Source organism: Aquarana catesbeiana, linkage group LG12 (genome assembly GCF_042186555.1).
Source record: "Aquarana catesbeiana isolate 2022-GZ linkage group LG12, ASM4218655v1, whole genome shotgun sequence".
NCBI lineage: Eukaryota > Metazoa > Chordata > Amphibia > Anura > Ranidae > Aquarana > Aquarana catesbeiana.
Window position 1 is genome coordinate 150,628,943 of NC_133335.1, and position 17,412 is coordinate 150,646,354.

The window sequence follows — 17,412 nt, forward strand, 5'->3', positions numbered from 1 at the left end:
CAGTGACTGGTAGCAAGCAGTAACTACAACTGTATATAGTTTATTGTTTTTGGAGTTTGAAAGTTTGCATGTGGACCCCATGGGATGTGAAAACTTGTCATGTGGCCCTCAGACAATTTGAGTTTGAGACCCCTGGTTTACACACACAGATCCCGGTTCTTGCTCTGTCACGAGCGATCGCAGGTGCCCAGCGTTCATCGCGCGCCCCTAGTGGCCAAAAGGCATAGTGATGTAAGGTAACGTTGATTTGCCCAGCTGAGCTAACCTGCCACAGTAAAACTGTGGCGGCTGTCTGGAAGTGGTTAATCACCTCTGGGTTTTTTATTTTTTTGCGCTATAAATGAAAAAAAGACTGTAAATTTGTTTGTTATAAAATTTAGCAAATTTGTAATTTTTCTTCATAAATTTTGTCCAAAATTTATACTTCTACGTATCTTTGGTAAAAATAATCCAAATCTGTGTATATTATTTGGTCTTTGTGAAAGTTATAGAGTCTACAATCTGTAGTGCCAATCATTGAAAATTGATCACACCTGAACCTGATATACTGACGGTCTATCTCATTTCTTGAGACACTAACAAGCCAGGGAGGTACAAATATCCCCCAATTGATCCCTTTTTGGAAAGTAGATATTCCAAAGTATAGTAAGAGGCATGGTGAGTTTTTGAAATTGTAATTTTTTTCCCACAATTCTTTGCAAAAACGAAGATTTTTCTTTTTTTCACAAAATTGTCATATTGACAGGTTATTTCGTACACACAGCATATGCATACCACAAAATTACACCCCAAAACACATTCTACTACTCCTGAGTATGGTGATACCACATGTGTGAGACTTTTACACAGCCTGGCCACATACAGAGGCCCAACATGCAGGGAGAACCATCAGGTGTTCTAGCAGCATAAATTACACATATAATTTCTTGACTACCTCTTGCACTTTTGAAGGCAGCGGAGCACCAAAACAATGGAAACGCCCAAAAAATGGCATAATGAGTCTTTTGAACATGTCATTTTTTTCCACAAGTTTTTGAAAAATGTGGAAAGAAATTAAAACACTTTTTTTTTTTACCACAAAGTTGTCCATTTATACAATATTTCTAACATGTAGCATGTACATAGCAAAAATTACACCCCAAAATATATTCTGCTACCTATGACTACCTATTACACTTTTGTGAGGCACTGTAGTGGCACTGATGGGCACTGTGGTGGCATGGATGAAGAATGAATGAGCATGGATGTGGATGGCCGAGCCCAGGAATAGGCAGAGAGCAACGCTGTGGGTAATACAGATACAGCCCACAGCGCTGCTGCACCCCCTCTCACTGTACCAATCGGTACGGAGAGGGGACAGCTGAACCGGGCATGCGCTGGCTCATTTCCTACTGATCGCTCCGTCATTTGATGGAGTGATCACGTGGTAAAGGGCCGCCGTCACCGGTCCTTTACTGTGATCATGGACGTTCCCGGGTGCGCGCCCCAGGGGGCGCACGGGAGCAAGATTCTGGTTATCTGGCCGTGCTGCAGCTGTTTTTCGGCTATGGCCTGGTTGGCAACAGGTTAAGGTGTGAAAAAATAACGTAAGACGGCCCTGACAGCTAATGGGTTAAAAGAGGCTCACTTAAAAATACTGAAAGCTGGCGCGTAGTATCAATGGCACCTGCAGCAAAGTTCAGTACTCTGTTCACCAGAATGCTGACCTGGTCTGACTTAACAAAGCTCTGACACTTCATACCTGTCAACCAGTGTTAATTTAGTCGACTAAAATGACTAAAACATTTTATTTGACTAAATGAATACTATTTTAGTCCACTAAAATACGACTAAAACAATTGAAATGACTAAAATACGACTAAAACTAAAAGCTATTTTAGTCAAAAGACTAAAATAAGACTAAAACTAAAATGCCATTTTAGTCAAAAGACTACGACTAAAACTAAATTGCAATTACTGAAATGTACTGGAGATTTTAGTCGACTAAAACGTAGGACATTTTAGCCGACTAAAATGTACTGGAGATTTAGTCAACTAAATACGACTAAAGCAATTGCAGAAGACTAAAATGGAACTAAAACTAAAATGCCATTTTAGTACTAAGACTAAAATTAAAACTGCTGTCAACAGTGTTCAGTATTCTTAACAGTTAAAGTCTCTTTAAATTTACCAACAACTATGTAGTGCAAGGGTCTACTTGTGCTTGGTTAGATAAACTGAATTGATTTTTTTTTAGGCAGACACTTGCACTACACAGCTGCTGATAAAACTAAACACATTTAGCCCAGGATCACACTATAGCGATCCCAGATATCACATGCGATTCGCACCAGCACTGCAGGTGCCGATCATAGATACATAGTGGGCGAGGTTGAAAAAAGACACAAGTCCAAGTCCAACCTATGTGTGTGATTATATGTCAGTATTACATTGTATATCCCTGTATGTTGTGGTCATTCAGGTGCTTATCTAATAGTTTAAAAAAACTATCGATGCTCCCTGCTGAGACCACCGCCTGTGGAAGGGAATTCCACATCCTTGCAGCTCTTACAGTAAAGAACCCTCTACGTAGCTTAAGTTTAAACCTCTTTTCTTCTAAATTTTAATGAGTGGCCACGTGTCTCGTTAAACTACCTTCCGCAAAAAAGTTTTATCCCTATTGTGGGGTCACCAGTATGGTATTTGTAAATTGAAATCATATCCCCTCTCAAGCGTCTCTTCTCCAGAGAGAATAAGTTCAGTGCTCGCAACCTTTCTTCATAGCGAATAACCTCCAGACCCTTTAGTAGCTTTGTTTCCCTTCTCTGTACTCGTTCCATTTCCAGCAAATCCTGAGGACTGGTGCCCAGAACTGGACAGCATACTCCAGGTGAGGCCGGACCAAAGTCTTGTAGTCTTGCATTAGTGGGCAACACCCCCACACTCCATCTCCATTGCCCATGTCTATTTCGACGAAACGTACACCGAGGCACAGGGCGATAATTCCTGAATGGCTGATATATTAATTTCACTTGCAAGTAGAATACTGTTCTATTAATACAGTTCTTATGCTGGCAAAATGCGAGATTGTCTTCATTTTTTATATACATGCCTGGTTGATGAATTGTGACAATTTACTGGCCGCATTATCGGGTGATCTTTTTGATGACACATCTAACATACAGGTCCAGTGAAGGGAGTGTTACCTGCATACCCACAGTGGGGGGTGTTGCACACTAATACGTGGCTAGACTTCTTTTGGGGTTTCCTCATCGGGTAAGCGTCCATTCATTATTATATATGGTGGAGCATAGACAAGGGATCACTTGGAGCACTTTTGGACTGTAATTAAGCACATTCACCACCAGTGTTTGGAATTGGGATTCCTTTGTCAATATCATTTACCAATTTTACGCCACATTTGAAGATGTGGCATTTTGAATAAACATTTGAAGTTTTTTATGCTTTGCACAGAATAATTGGCACTTTCAATTAAAAAGGATTTAATCCATATACCTTACTTGGCACGTTATTGAATACTATTTATGAATAGGTTGGACTTTTTTTTCAACCTCACCAACTATGAATGCACGTGTTTACAGCTTTACGTGTATATATGGATGAATTTTCTTTTTTGCACTTATAGCACTTTATTCTCATCAGTGTATGAGCACTACATGATTACGGTGATTTTTAAATTTTTTTTTATTGAATATCGAAAATAAGTTACAAACCTTAAAACTGAGTCAACAGTCAGCACAAAAATGTGAGTGTTGTACTCACTTTTGTGAGATACTATATATACACATACATTTTATATATATATATATATATATATATATATATATATATAGTACTGTGTGCTGACTGTCCTCCTGGAACACAATAGAATTTCTTTATAAATGAATATAAAGCTTCCTCTGGTTGGCTGAAGCGGAGATCGTGAGATCATCTGAATTGCTCAGCGAATCAGAGGAAACTTTGTATTTATTCAAAAAATACAATGCTTCCGTGAATGACTGAGCAACGCTCAGCCCAACTCTATATTGTTCCAGGAAGTACCTGTCTCACTGCTGGAACACAGCACTGTATGTAACTTGGGAACATTAAACACAGAGATAGGCTTTAAAGCCCAAATCTAATAGGTTATGAATTTAAGCGACTTTCACTTGAAAACACCTTACAATACCCTTTTCTCTTATTGAAAATTGTACTACCTACCCTTTTACTCCAGTGCGCTATACAAACACACACCCCTCATAGGGGTTCTCAAACACTTTCAGTTAATGCTGAAGAGGGGGGGTGTGTTTGACCAAGTCTGTTAGATTATGAAGTGCTCTTGGCAGTAGGTCAAAATCATGTGCCCACTGGACTGCACAAACATTAAGACAGCCTGTGCAACTGCTGTAACAGAAAAGTGAAGGTAAGACTATAAAAATAGAATTTGTTTGTAAAATCTATACATCTATATGTCTGAATATCTAATATCTGACTTCAACTGGGTTTGAATTAGCCAAAAGCTGTAAAACATAAGAAAAAACACTGCATCTAGCCCAAAACATTCCTATTTGACATGTCTGGAGCAAGAGATGATACACATTTGTGCATAGGGCAAGAAAATAGGATTTTTGTAGTCACAGTAAAAGCATTTTCTTGGTGTCCATTGAAGGACACAAAGTCATAACCTTTGGGTTATAATCCTACATACAGGAGGATTGAACACTAGTAAATAAACTGCTGGGAATGGGACTCGTTTCCTTTAAGGGACCCCAAGGAAAGGATTCTATGGCGAGCACAAAAATCAAAAATTTTCTTTCTTGTCCATTGAGGGACACAAGTCGTCTTAATCTTTGGGACATCCAAAAGCAGTTACCTAAGCAGTAAGCATCAGCAAACAAGAGCTAACAGGCCCAACCTGTCCTAAGCCTCAACTCAACCGAATTAGGACCAAGAGAAAAGGGTCCAAACCTGAAATGACTGCTAGGGCAGCCATTCACCTTGCTGAAGTGAAACTAGGGTAGAAACTTGAGCGATAATTAGGGAGAATAACTCCAAGGGGTGTGACAGTTTTTAACCAACCATACCACAATAACCAAACAGGGTAAGGTACACAGGAACTCCCTTAAACAAAGATAAGGCAAGACGTACAGGGCTAAACATTTGAAGTAGTGGGATTAAAAAAAAGCAAGAAAGAATGCAAGCTTAATATAGCTAAGAGCCAAGTTCAAGTCCCACAGATCTGAAGAAAAAGAAAAACACTCTTGGGGCAAAACTCCAAGGTAAATCCTTGCTAACATTGAGCATTTGAACGAGACAGATTCAGATATGCCCTTGACTTTCAAAATCTAACGATGTGTCAGACCATGGAGCAACAGTCAGCAGCATCACCAGCTCAGTAAAGAGCAGATGCCTGCATCAATTTGATAGAAGGGATATTGCCAGAAGTCCTTGAGACTTCAAAGTGTTGAGTGAATGAAAGTCCTAGATCAGATTTTATTGATCCCGTTGGAGTAACAAGAGCACTTCCTGCCACTATTTGGGTAGTCCTTCACCTGAAGAGGAGCATATTCAGCATACCATTTCACCATGAAAACATGGTGCCCACATCCAGTGTTCTCAACCTGCAACATGTTTGGGCACATGGGACGAATTGCCATGCCCAGAAGCAACCAGGCAGGGAGGCTTGACATCCAAGACTGCACTGCACATCAGACAAGGATGGTACTAGAAGTTCATCCAAGGTAAGGATCCAAACTACCTCTCTTGGTACAGCAATATCTCCTATTCCTCCCTAAAGGAAGACGCACACCAGCACCTTGGTTGCACCAAACTGGATCCAGATCAGCTGTTAAAGGGGATGGTCCAGCAAAGTACAGGGAACCACATTGTCTGACACTCCCAGATGAAGACCAGGAACCCAGAGATCTCCAACAATAGAGTTTTCCAGATGCTGGAAAAAGGAGTTTACCACAACCCTGGTAGAGCAATTCATCAGGTCAGGGACTACCTAACCCTCAAGTACAGACAATTGGGTCTGCCAAGAAACACAATCAGCATGTTCCATGACAAGAGAGTGAAAGCTAAAATAGTTTGGGCTATCCTAATCATTAGGGTAGCACATAAATTCTTCATTATCACTTTCCAGGGGACCATTTCCTGATATGCTGTATAATAAATTGCTCAATCCATCTTTTGAAAGAGGTTGAGCAAATAGTAATGGCTTACAATAAGGTATAGATAGGTAACCAATTTTGAGAATTGATGAGGTGATGTAAATGTGGTTGACAAAATGTTTCTGAATTGTATGAGCCTCTTGAGAGGCGGTGTATTTATATGTATAAAAATAAAAGAGTAAAATAAAATAGTTTGGGAATAGACTGAGGAAAAGGAGCGCCTCAAAGAGGGTACAGACTCATAAATAAACAGCTGAGAGATGGAAAACAGCTGGACTGAGGGGCAAAAGCAGAGCAAACACCCTGCCAGTTCCTCAGCGGAAGAAAGGTACTGGACCAAGCTGCTTGCAGGTGATGGGAGCACTTCAGCACAGACCTAGGTTGATTTAGCATACAACAAAATTAATGTGATAACTGAACCATCAGATAGTCATTGTCCAACAGGGCCCATGTCAACAGCATTATATCCTTGAACGTAGGATAACTCTTGACTGACCTGGTTGTTTCCCTGTTAAGGTGGGCCACTGTTGGATACATAGTGGGTATAGACCACGGTTTGGCTAAATCCTTTCCAATCAGACAAATGTCCAGTAGGAGTTTTGGGGGTGTCAAGGGCACATTTTTCAATCCCCATACATAAACACATAAAAAAGCAGGAGCACTAGGAATGTTTTTCAGCCGTAGAAGCTTTAAAATACTTTAGATTGGAGACAGCAGGACTGATCCTCTGGATTCAGAGTGGTGCGCACTGCATCAATATGGGCCAAAGCAACCTCCCTTAATTTTGGAGTAATAGCTTCTCGTCAAGGATGCCTGATGGTCCTTTCCTGCTTGACCCCACAATGTCCAGTTCAGCAAGGTCCAGTTGCAGTATGCTGAAAGCCAGGCTGAGGAAAGACCGCTTCAGAAATTTGCAATCGTAGAGATCAGCTTTAGCAGTGAATTAGATAGAATTAGAGTGTTGAATTATATGAAGAAATAGGAACAAATGCTAGCAAAAACATTTAGGCTTTTCTCAGCAGAGCTGTGGAAAAACATCTATCCTCCTAGGACAATAGCAAAAAAACAAACAAAGGCATGCTAGTGGTAGGCGGGGTTAGATCTGGGCTAGCATACAGTTGGTCAGTTTCACACCCTTCTGTAGGCGGCAGTATAGCTCAAAGGTCCCTCAATGGATAAAAAGAAAAGAAAAAGACAAAAAAAAAAGAAAAGAAAAGGTGTATGCAGTGAAGGACTGTTGAAAAAAGTAAACATGGGTAAACAATTCCTCAATCCCAGTGTGATCATCTACTTCAAGGCCAAAACTAGTCCTTTCAAAGTGCTTAAGGCAAGTTCTAGCCAAGATCTGTTTGTACTTAGGCCAGAATGTGAGGCGCGAGTAATCTCTAGGATTGAACTGTCTATGCTCACACCAAGCAAAGAAGAATTTCTAGGCATGATAATATATCTACTAGGTAGTGACTATTCTTGGTAGGATTGACACCCCTCGGTCCCTTAAAACCTGGGCTTCAACAGCTATGCCATTAAAGCTACTGAGAAGCAGGATGAAATAGAGGGCCCTGAGACAGCAGGTCTGGCTTGTTGGGGAGAGGCGAGTGAGTATGTCAGTATACCAGGTTCTTCTAGGCCAGATTGATGCAATGAGAATCACTGGCTGCTTTTCTTGCTCCATCTGATGGAGTAGACAGGGCAGAAATCCCACTGGAGAGAAAGCACGGATTAACCTGAACTGAGACTAGATCAGGACATCCTGTGTCAGTGCCAGATGATCCTTGATCCTGGCTACAGAGATAGCTTGTGGATTAATCTGGAGGCCAATATAACCAAATCTGGGTCCCACAGCTCTGACATATCAGGCTGAGGATGTTGGAGTTAAAGGTCCATTCCCTTTGGTCCAGATGGTGATGGCTGAGGTAATCCGCCTTAAAGCTGTCCACTTTGGGATGTGGACAGCAGAAATTCCTGGAAAGTGAGTTGCCATCCATGAAATGATTCAATGTGCCTACCTCAAGGCTGCAGGACTTTTGATGTCTCCCTGGTAGTTGACTTAGGCCACAGTCGTGACATTGTCTAAATGAACCCTTACTAGGTGCCCTTGCAGTTCTTATAAGCCATTCTTATTGCTCTGATCTCCAGGATGTTGATGGGGAGGTTGGCTTTCACCAATGATCATGTTCCCTGGACCATGAGAGACTGGAACACTCCACTCCAGTCTTAAAAGACTGACATCTACAGAGGGGAGGGTTCCTCCATATATGGTGGGACTGTCCACTGCTACTGCCCTTCAAGCATATATTGGATGGGCTAGGCATCGAACTCCCCGCTTCACCAAAACACTTTCTCCTCCATGTTCCCCCCATTCCTATTTCTCGCTAGAAGCGCAGTGCTCTCCCCCACCTTCTGAATGCTGCAAAACATCTCATTTCAGTCTACTGGAAGAGCCCGCGTATTCCGAGCGAGCCCGAATGGTTTGAGAAAGTGCGGGAGACTATGGAGGCGGAAGAGTAGCTAGCCATCTGCAAGGGAACCCGAGAAAGATTTAATTCCACTTGGGCAGCCTGGAGCAACCATATTTCTGTTCCGACTTCAGTGTCTTCCAGTCTGGATGCGACTTTGCTGGCCCTTGCGGATCCCGCATTTAAGCAGCTTGTCCAGGTGGACCAGAACCCAGGAGTAGGTAACCCTGATGTTCTGCTTCCCCCTGCCTGTACATCTTTGAGTGCCATTTTTATTTTTCTGGAATAAATCGTAATTGCATCGTGTATGGGAGTGCGGCCAGCCTTCGTCTTTGTACAGATGGTAACCTTGATGTTGTTGCATCTAACCCATGAAGAATCGTTCTTGCAAAACCATTATCTATTAACCTTCTATGAGGAGGTGAGTTGCCATCAAGATAAAGGAAGGCCCATAGACGTGGTCTATCTGGATTTTGCAAAAGCATTTGACACAGTTCCCCATAAATGTTTACTGTACAAAATAAGGTCCGTTGGCATGGACCATAGGGTAAGTACATGGATTGAAAACTGGCTACAAGGGCGAGTTCAGAGGGTGGTGATAAATGGGGAGTACACGGAATGGTCAGGGGTGGGTAGTGGGGTCCCCCAGGGTTCTGTGCTGGGACCAATCCTGTTTAATTTGTACATAATTGACCTGGAGGATGGGGTAAACAGTTCAATCTCTGTATTTGCGGACAATACTAAGCTACGCATGGCAAAAACTTCTGCGGAGGATGTGGAAACCTTGCAAAAAGATCTGAACAAATTATTGGGGTAGGCAACTACATGGCAAATGAGGTTCAATGTAGAAAAGTGTAAAATAATGCATTTGGGTGGCAAAAATTTGAATGCAATCTATACATTGGGGAGAGAACCTCTGGGGGAATCTAGGATGGAAACGGACCTGGGGGAATCTAGGATGGAAACAGACCTGGGGGTCCTAGTAGATGATAGGCTCAGTAATGGCATGCAATGCCAAGCTGCTGCTAACAAAGCAAACAGAATATTGGCATGCATTAAAAAGGGGATTCATTCCAGAGATAAAACTATAATTCTCCGCTCTACAAGACACTGGTCCGGCCGCACCTAGAGTATGCTGTCCAGTTCTGGGCACCAGTCCTCAGGAAGGATGTACTGGAAATGGAGCGAGTACAAAGAAGAGCAACAAAGCTAATAAAGGGTCTGGAGGTTATTAGTTATGAGGAAAGGTTGTAAGCACTGAACATATTCTCTCTGGAGAAGAGACGCTTGAGAGGGGATATGATTTCAATTTACAAATACCGTACTGGTGTCCCCACAATAGGGATAAAACTTTTTTGCGGAAGGGAGTTTAACAAGACTCGTGGCCACTCATTAAAATTAGAAGAAAAGAGGTTTAATCTTAAACTACGTAGAGGGTTCTTTACTGTAAGAGTGGCAAGTTTGTGGAATTCCCTTCCACAGGCGGTGGTCTCAGCAGGGAGCATCGATAGTTTTTTTAAACTATTAGATAAGCACCTGAATGACCAAAATATACAGGGATATACGACCTCACCTACTATGTAACTGGTCAATGATCCAGGTGTGAACTTTTTGAACTTCATGCTATGAATATGTGAGAGGTAATTATTTTTTTTCCCCCCAGTGCATGCTTGTTCCAGGTCAACAAGATGTTGCGCTAAAATAATACTAAGCAAATTACACGGTCTCAATACCAATGAGGACTAGAACTTTCAGAGAGATCTTTCTTTTTGACCTAAATTCCTGAGTGAGAGTTCTGCAAGAGAGTATTTCTTCTCTTGAAGGTAAATCTTTGCTTGAGATGTGTCCATAAACAGACCCAAGTATCACAAGCAGAGAAAGCAGGAGAGCAGATTTTTGGAAGTTTATCTCCAAACTGAAAGCCTGGATCATTTGAATTGTCTAGTGGACGTTTGAGAAGCTGGAATGGGGACTCGGCCTTCAGGGAGGAGGAGAACATTTAAGCTGGATGACCGGAGTTCTTGGATAACAAGAAGAGGTGCTAGGACCTTTGTAAATACAATGGGAGAAGAGGACAGACCAAAAGGCAGTGTGACAAAGGGAAATCTTGTCTCTTACTGCAAAGTGTAGAAAGCGCTGATGATGTGGATAATGGGAATATGCAGATAGGCAGCTTGGATGTCTATGGATGCCAGGTATTCCGCTGGTCTCAGAGAGGCAATGACTGATATTGAGGATTCCATGCAACATTTTGGAATTTGAAGGTTTTTGTTAAGAAATTTTAGGTTCAGAAAAGAAAGAACACCCTAATTGGGTTTTGATACCATGAACAGGTATGGATAGAATCATTTGAACCAGTTTTGTTGCGGTACTGAGGGAACTATTCCCTGGCACAGGAGATGGTTCAGGGCATTCTTAAAATCTGATTGTCCTTGGGCAGAGGTCTATGGTACAGTAGTATAATACCCTGCGGCTGACTACACGCGTTGCACAAAAATCCAAGGTGAGCACCCATGCAGGATCCATTGCCCGAAGCATAACAAGATATCCCTAAAGTTCATGGGATGCGCTTACAGCTCCTAAGGTTTTTACCAATCTTTTTACCACTTCTATTGTTGTGTTGGAAAACAGTGAAGAGCTGATTGAAAATGATAAACTAGATAATCCAAGCGTGATTTCTTCATAAGGAAGATGATTTCCATCACCTTAAAAAACACTAGCAACAAAACCGAGGACTCACAGAAAGGGGTAAGTTTATAGGGGAATCATGAAAAACTTTGCTAATACCCCAAGGCCTCTATCACACGGGCATGTCCGTGTACAGACTCCGCTTTGCTCAGCAGGGATCACTTTGCTGATCCCAGCAGAGCAGGTGGATGACAGATCTGTCTCTGCACACTATGCAGGGGCGGACTGGTCAGAGCTCCGCCCTCCTCTATGGAGGTTTGGATGAAAACGGACCGCCTGTCCGTTTTCATCCGATCGACAGATGGAAAATAGGGTTTCCATCCGTCTGAATTTAGCGGATCGGATATCAGCAGACATGTCACCGCTGGCATCCGTCGATCCATAGACCTGCATGGAGCGTCGGTTCAGGTCTGCCTAAAAAACTGACAGGCAGGCCTGAACGGTCCGCCTGTGTGAAAGGGGCCTTATACATAATTAATGCTAATATCTTAAAGGTACGTGTCTATATGCCAGGATCCATGAACACTTAGCCTGTACCCTGTACTGTGTGATTAGGATTTGTTTGTGCATGCAACCATTTCTATGGAGCTACCTAAAGATCTTGTCTTTACATTCATTTTATTGTTGGCTACTTGCCTCTTCAGGAGCCTCTCTGCTTTATAAGCCAATCAATTAGAGACATGCCAATTACACAGTAAAATATGTCAAGAAATTGCTCATATTTATTGCAAGAACACAGATTGGGACCAGTACAAATTCAACAAAACTATGCTTGCCTGCTACAATCATATGATTAGTCTCAGCATTGTAAAAGAAAAGCTTTGTGCTGGCATCCCTGTAGATGTGCAATGCCCTTGCCAATTATATCTAAGAATATAAACAAAGTTTTTTGTTTTAAGTTTAATTTATATCTGTAAACACAAACTCCAAAACTCATATCCACAATAGAGGAATCAGATAGCAACTAGATGGTCTGTGCCAAGTATGTGAAAAACACAAGATACCTCCCATTCAGTGCTTACCTTTGCATTGACAGTGCCGCGATTACAGTATAGTTTGGCATTTGTTTTGATATTGTTGGGGTCTATGCTGAGTGCTTCGGAGTAAAGTCTGTAGGCCAATTCATAGTTGCCATCCTTGAATGCCTGGTTGCCCTCTTCTTTTTTTGCTTTTAGGGCTTTAGCATTCTAAAACGAAGACAGACATTACATTAGAATTCTGTATTAAAAAACAAAAAGCAAGAACTAGTCACTAAAGAAACCCTGTCAGTTCTGCACACAAATTCTTTATTGTATTCTGGAACCAAAAAACTCAGCGTTCATTGAAATTACAAGCCATTAGACACAATGGCGGGAAACTGTGAATTAATGAATGAATGATGCAATTGGGCAGAACACTGCACAGCCGTACCATTTTCAAACCGTGACAGCAGGTGCAAGAAGATCCCCTGCTTATTGTCACAGGGAGGGGGAGGATGCAGATGCTGGAACATGTTGCATCTTCCACCCTAAAAATGGGTGGAACATTGGAACATGTTCCAAAGGTGAACTTATGCTTTAAGCTGCCCATAGATGAGTCAGTTTATGAACATGAAAAAAAAAAAAAAAACAATTACCTGACTCCCGCATCCACACATTCGAGGTGAATGACAGAATCCTCCACGCTGAGCTGTTGTACTCAGACAGCAGGGAGACTTTCCCAGCATCAGAATACACTTATTAGCACCGCAGGCTATAGCATGTAAGGTGGTGTAAACTTGCCCTCTTCATCTACCAAGAGGAACTTTTTTAATTTTTTTTTTTAACCTTTTTCAGTCTGGTCAGGAGATGTGCTAGGTTCTCGCTCTTTGGACCTCTCCCAGTAGTAGGCAACCATGGATGATTCAGACAGTGGTGCTAATGACTTGACTTTGTCGCTCTCTAAATCAATATACTGATATGAGAGGGCCCTGATTAAAGTGGATGTAAACCCACTCTCATTCTTTCTAAACTATTGCCATAGTAGTTATCTATAAAGATATACATGCCTCCTGCATGTATCCTTACCTGTCAGATGTCTCCCCTCTGTCTGTTATGAGACACAAAAAACTGCAAATTCTGTGGGTGGGTCCGTTGTCTGGAGCTCGGTGGGTGGAGTTGTGATGTCAGTAGACTCCCCACCTACCTCTACACTAGAGGTTGACCGATATGGGTTTTTCTCTGGCCGATGCCGATATTTAGAAATCGCAGTGGCCGATATATGATGACGATTTTTTTTGGGCCGATATATTAGGCCGATTTTTTTTCTTTTTTTTTTTCCCTTCATCTCATAAAATCTAACATTTAGACCCCTTTCACACTGGGACGTTTTTCAGGCGCTTTTGGGCTAAAAATAGCGCCTGTAAAACGGCTCCCCTGCAGTCTCAGTGCGATATCCCGAGTGCTTTCACACTGAGGCGATGCGCTGGCAGGATGTTAAACAAAAAGTCCTGCAAGCGGCATCTTTGGAGCAGTGTATACCGCTCCTCCACCACTCCTGCCCATTGAAATGAATGCGCACCGCTGCCGAAGCGCCTGCAAAGCGTTTCGGCAGCAGTGCTTCAGGGGCGCATTTAACCCCTTCCTCGGCCGCTAGCTGGGTTATAAGCACCCCGCTAGCAGCCGAATAGCGCAGCTAAAATGACGGTAAAGGGCCACTAAAACTAATAGCGTTTTACCGTCAACGCCTGCCTGCTCCAGTGTGAAAGCAGCCTTAAGTAATAAGTGATACAGAACATTTTTTACATTTAAACATTTATTAAACAAAACAAACCTCCAATTAGTTCACTTGTATGTATAATTTAGATTAAAAAAAAAAATAACTATATCTTAAATATTAAATACACAAAAACAGGTAATCAAAACTTTTGGACGAAAAAAAATGGGCTAACTTTACTGCTTATTTTTTTTTTATTTCATTAGTGTATATTTTCAAAAAAAATTGCGTTTGAAAGACAGCTGCGCAAATACCGCGTGACATAAAATATTGCAACAACCGCTAATTTATTCCCTAGGGTCTCTGCTAAAAAAATATATATATATAATGTTTGGGGGTTCCAAGTGATTTTCTAGCAGAAAATACAGGATTTTTACCTGTAAGCAACAAGTGTCAGAAAAGATTTAGTCTTTAAATGGTTAAACTGAGAACTCCTCCACACAGGGTTCAGTCTATTGATAAAAGAACCTGAAGAGATACAATGTTTCTTCTTATCAGACTTGGCAGGCTGCCCAGGGAGGAGAGAAGTCTTTCCACAGTTAACTTCAGGCAACTTGCATTGACTTCTATTACAGAAGTAATTTGCAAGTCCCGCTGAAGTTATAATCGGCTTTATTTATCAGCACAATCGGCTAATGCCGATTAAAAAGCCAAATATCACCGGCCGATATATCGGTCGACCTCTACTCTACACTCCCCTTGTCAACATGCATTTTCTCCTGTGTATTTCTTACACTGAACTTCTGCTATGATCACAAACATCCAGTCAAAACCCAGAAAGGTCACCATAAGACTTCAGCATGCCCAATCATGCTGAGGTGTGGATCAGCCAATCCTGGGGAGAGCTGGAGAAGAAAGGAGGAGGGGGTCTAAAGTACACAGAATGTCTCTCTCAGGCTCCTGCATGAGATATGTAAATCACCTGTCACTTACAGCAAGGGGGATAAACCACTCCTATTTCTCTGTACTTTTGATCTCACGAAAAAAGATAAAAGGATTGCTCAGAGCTGGATTAACTCTTTGTGGCAAGACTGGGCACAGATGACATGAAATCCTATACTGTAGAAGGTGTAAACCTTAATTAGATTTTTTTTCAGGTTTACATCCACTTTAAGTGACAAGGCAATGATGCTCTGCATGCACAGCCTTTCCTCAGGTTCAGTAACGCTGGATGTCCTTTAACCTGGAAAACTGAGAATATTTTATGGCAAAACAGAGGTACCATGAAGAACATATCTGGATTAAGCATTGCAGGCAGACTTTAAGAAAAATAATGAAGTTGGGCTTTAAGTGCTCATGTAATAGGCACAGAATTCACAAACAAGGTGAGAAAATCTTTCAGTGACACCTCTGACCACTATACTTGCTCGGTTACTGGTATCCCAGCAGATGTAGTCTTTAGTAGATCCCTGATCTTTGTAATGCTTACATCTATGCATGAAATACATGACTTACCTGTAAGAGGACTTGCAAGTGTTGGTCAGACCGGATGATATGACTAGTTTTAAAAGGAACTGGTCAGGCAATATAGGGGCTTTGCTCACATGTTTCTGAAGGTGCAAACTCATCATTCACTCTTCACTATTGGTAAATAACTCAACCGGAACAAGTATGCATATATTGGGTACCAAGAGAATTTACTGGATGCATGCTTTTTCCTGTTTAGTTATAAACCAAGTAGCAAAGCAAAGATAACAGCCTTGGGGTGTGTACCTTAGACAAAAAAATAGAAACCTACGAGAATATCAATACCCAGATCCAGTGTTTTATAAATAAACTGTATGAGGAAAGGATTGGCGCTTCATTAAATGCGATATCAAGGACCTGTAGGGAGGACAGAATTTATTTTGGAGGATTCTGCCTCTCAAAAATTCCGGCTCCCCCTGCATCCAGTACAAGGTTTTCTGATTTCATAAAAGTTTTTTGGAAACTTTTTTCAGACATCTTGCATCCAAAAATAGTATTTTACCACCCATGCAGAACAAAGTTTTAACAAAGTTGTGCTCCAGTAGAATGAAGAAAAAATTCTTCATGATTCTTTTAAGATGCAGCACCTACCCTGCAGGCAAGCCGAGCTTTCTGGTGATCTGGGAACATCTTCAAGGCCTGCACAAAGAATTGTACAGCTTTTTCAATACAGTCTTCATAATAAAGACAGAGACCCCGTACATACAGAGCATCAGCATTTGTAGAATCCATCCGTAAGATGTCACTAGGAGAAACACATTATACAGTTCTCAGTAAGAAATCACATGTACTACCCAATCAATCTGACATAGGCCTTACCAAGGCATAGCTCATAAGCAGACAGACTAAAAATGTAATTTCTCAGGTGTTTCAAGAAGCTGCTTTTTAGTGACAAACAAGAAACTAATTAACTGCAGAAGAAGCTTTATAGGTTTTATTTTTCTCTTGTTTCATTACTTTTAAATAGACATACAGGAGCCCCAGAAGAGCTGTCAAGATCCAGCCATTTTAAAAGCAGGAAAGCTGCCACAGAAGTTATATTACTGCTGAACACAGGCTTTACAGTTAAACCACTCCTATTATGGTGCACCATTAATGGTTAAGATTGGCTTTAACAGGACTGATAAACATGATTTACTCAATTTTATGTGTTTAAGTGTCAGTAATGATGATGCATAAACAAGCTTGTTAGTAGACAATCTGGTATCAAGCAAACTACTGTACACAGTTCAATAACTACCATAAAATATTAAGGCTGAAGATTACCTTGCACATTTGTCACATGTTCACTGGCAGCATACATAATGAAAAGCAGTTATGAAAGGGTTTTAATGTATACACTACCTGGCAACAGACTGGGCATCTGGGTAGCGACCAAGCAGCGCCAGACATTCTGCTTTAAGGATTTTGAAGCGGTGGCAGGCAGGAGCTAACTCTAAGGCCCGATCCATGCAGAATACAACCTGCCACAAAATAGCAATAAGCAAACACACTGTACATTTCTGTATGCATGGAGACTAAACATGTAGGATTATAAAACCTTAATTATATTTCTTGCACGGAAACACAAAAGCATTCACATCATTTTTTGCTCCTGTGGAGCTTACAATTTAAGACTCATATCACTGCCTCTGATAAAATAGGGACATTTACAAAGATGCCAGTTACTTTATAAGTATGTTCGTGGCTTGTGGGAATATCAACAGCAGAAGAAACTGTGCCAGATACTAGCAAACTGTTCACTTGCATGCAGATCAAAGTATCTCAAACATGAGATTCAAGTTTTGATTCACCTGCAGCCATATGCACAAACCACAAGATCAGTAACAATACTTGCTAGTACTGATAATTTACCCAATCATTATTTCATTCATATGGGGTCTCAAGTACAAGCGAACTCGTAAATAATTATTTTA

At 41.3% G+C, this 17,412-nt stretch overlaps 1 protein-coding gene across 1 annotated transcript in view; it reads right to left on the reverse strand.

Annotated features, from left to right (window-relative positions):
* DNAJC7 (DnaJ heat shock protein family (Hsp40) member C7) overlaps positions 1 to 17,412 on the reverse strand; it is a 225,916-nt gene that overhangs the window by 55,389 nt on the left and 153,115 nt on the right. The window contains exons 6-8 of the mRNA XM_073608401.1: positions 16,841 to 16,959; positions 16,088 to 16,241; positions 12,319 to 12,483 (exon numbers count right to left, since the gene is read on the reverse strand). Of these exons, the coding sequence (XP_073464502.1) occupies positions 12,319 to 12,483; positions 16,088 to 16,241; positions 16,841 to 16,959 (438 nt within the window). The remainder of the gene's footprint in view (positions 1 to 12,318; positions 12,484 to 16,087; positions 16,242 to 16,840; positions 16,960 to 17,412) is intronic.